This window comes from Malurus melanocephalus, unplaced genomic scaffold (assembly GCF_030028575.1).
Source record: "Malurus melanocephalus ecotype Western Australia unplaced genomic scaffold, MMel_1.1 scaffold_1908, whole genome shotgun sequence".
Classification (NCBI taxonomy): domain Eukaryota; kingdom Metazoa; phylum Chordata; class Aves; order Passeriformes; family Maluridae; genus Malurus; species Malurus melanocephalus.
The window spans coordinates 12,209-14,486 of record NW_026625140.1 but is presented as its reverse complement, the minus strand read 5'-3'; the positions used below and the strand labels follow the sequence as shown (position 1 = coordinate 14,486).

Sequence of the window (2,278 nt, the reverse complement as noted above, 5' to 3'; positions counted from 1 at the left end):
GGGACAAGGGGACAGGGTGGGAGGAGGTGGGGGACAAATTGGGATGTGGTGACAGGATGGGACAGGACAATGACAGCCTGGGATGGCACAGAGTGGGACAAAAAGGGATGGCACAGGACGGTCCCATGGATGGGGACAGGGTGGGACAAGGCAGGATGGCCACTGACACCCCGCGCTAGGGCCACCCCCTGCCTCTGGGGACACGCGGTGACAGTGGCCGTGTCCCCCCAGGCGCTCTGTCATCAAAGGGGTCCGGTTCACGTGTCCCCTGGCGCGACGCTGCCCTGTCACCAAGGCCAAGCGGCGACAGTGCCAGGCCTGTCGCCTCCAGAAGTGCCTCGACGTGGGCATGAGGAGGGACAGTGAGTGACACGGGGGGACAGGGGACACCCGGAGGGACACGGGGGACACCCGGGGGGACACGGGGACACCGGGGGGACACGGAGCTGAAGAGAGAGGGAGGACCGGGAGGGGACAAAGAGGGGATGGGGGGATGTAAGGGACACCTGGGGACATGGCACGGGGACAGCGGGGACAGGGACGGGGGAGCCGGGGAGAAGAGGGGGAGCACCTGGGTGGGACAAAAGGGACCCGAAGGGGACAAGGGGACATGGGACAGAGCGAAGCGGCCTGGGGAGGGGACAGCGAGGGACTGGGCASAGAGGTGGCAGCAGGGGGTGTGGCACAGAGGGGACAGCGGGGACGCGCTCGGGGAGGGACAGCGCGGGGCGCGGGTGTCCCTGATCGCCGTCCCCGCTGTCCCCGCTGTCCCCGGTCCCTGCGCCGGCGGTGACAGCGGGGCCGGGGTGGCAGTGATCATGTCGGAGGAGGTGCTGCGGCGGCGGCGGGAGCTGCGGGGACAGCGGGGACAGCCCGGGGGACAGCCCGGGGGACACTCCGGGGGACTGACGGCCGAGCAGCAGCAGCTCATCTCTCTCCTCATCGCCGCCCACCGCCGCACCTTCGACTCCAGCTTCTCCCAGTTCATGCGCTGCTGGGTGAGCTGGGGACACCCCTGTTCCTGTAAGGGACACCCCTGTCCCCACGGGGGACACCCCTTTCCCTGTGTTCGTCCCAACTGTCCTCTGCGGTGACCCAACTGTCCCCACGGTGCCCTGGCCATGCCCACAGGTGACCCTGCTCTCCTCATGGGTGACCCCACTGCCCCCATGGGTGTCCCCATGAGTGACCCAGCCAGTCCCCCTCGGTGACACAACTGTCCCCAACCGTGCCCCAACTGTCCCCATGGGTGCCCTGTCCCCAGAGATGCTTCAGCTGTCCCCACGTGTACCCAGAGTGTCCCTACGATGCCCTGACTGTCCCCACAGACGCTCTGACTGACCCCATGGGTGCCCTGATTGTCCTAATGGATGCCCCAACTGTCCCCACGGGTGCCCCAACTGTCCCTCTGTGCCCTAACTGTCCCCAAACACACCCCGACTGTCCCCTGCTGTCCCCGCCCTGACTCCCCGCTGTCCCCAGCCCCCCGAGCGCCTGTTGGTGCCCAGCCCGTCGTGCCCGGCTGTCGCCGCGGGAGTGTCGCCGTCGCCTGTCCCTGCCGCAGGAGTGTCGCCGTCGCCTGTCCCCACCGCGGGGGTGTCCCTGTCGCCTGTTCCCGCCGCGGGGGTGTCCCTGTCGCCTGTCCCCGCTGCAGGGGTGTCCCTGTCGCCTGTCCCCGCCGCGCTGTCCCCGTGTCCGTGCGAGGCCGCCCCGCCGAACGCGTTCTCGATGCTGCCGCAGATCGCCGACCTGAGCACGTTCATGATCCAGCAGGTGATCAACTTCGCCAAGGAAATCCCGGTGTTCAGGTGCGCGGGGYGGCGACAGGGACAATGCCACCACCACGGCGTCACGCTGCCACCYCCCTGACGTGTCCCCCGTGTCCCCTCCCGCCAGGRCTCTGCCGATGGACACGCAGATCTCGCTGCTCAAAGGGGCCACGCTGGGCATTTGCCAGATCCGCTTCAACACCGTCTTCAACGCCCGCACCAAGGCCTGGGAGTGCGGCCAGCGCTGCTACACCATCCGCGACGGGGCCCTGGGTACCGGGGGACACTTGGGGACACTCGGGGACACCCGGCTGGGGTGGGGGAGGGCTCTGCGGAGGGAGCTGGGCTGGCGGGATCCGTGGGGACGATGCGAGGAGGGGAGGTTTGACAGCACCGAGGGACCAGTCCTGTGTTGTCACAACCCCCAGGGTGGGGACACAGGGGATGGGACACGGAGGGACCTCAGGGGACAGAGGGACAGCGGCTGGACATGAGCCAGGTGTGCCCAG

The 2,278-nt window shown here is 68.6% G+C and overlaps 1 protein-coding gene across 4 annotated transcripts in view; it reads left to right on the top strand.

Annotated features, from left to right (window-relative positions):
- Positions 1-2,278, top strand: part of LOC130587438 (nuclear receptor subfamily 1 group I member 3-like) — a 7,256-nt gene that overhangs the window by 1,919 nt on the left and 3,059 nt on the right. For 3 of the 4 annotated variants that reach the window (XM_057388409.1, XM_057388411.1, XM_057388410.1), the window contains exons 2-5: positions 232-362; positions 814-998; positions 1,483-1,808; positions 1,897-2,042. In XM_057388409.1, the coding sequence (XP_057244392.1) occupies positions 232-362; positions 814-998; positions 1,483-1,808; positions 1,897-2,042 (788 nt within the window). The remainder of the gene's footprint in view (positions 1-231; positions 363-813; positions 999-1,482; positions 1,809-1,896; positions 2,043-2,278) is intronic. The other variant, XM_057388412.1, reaches the window with a different exon arrangement.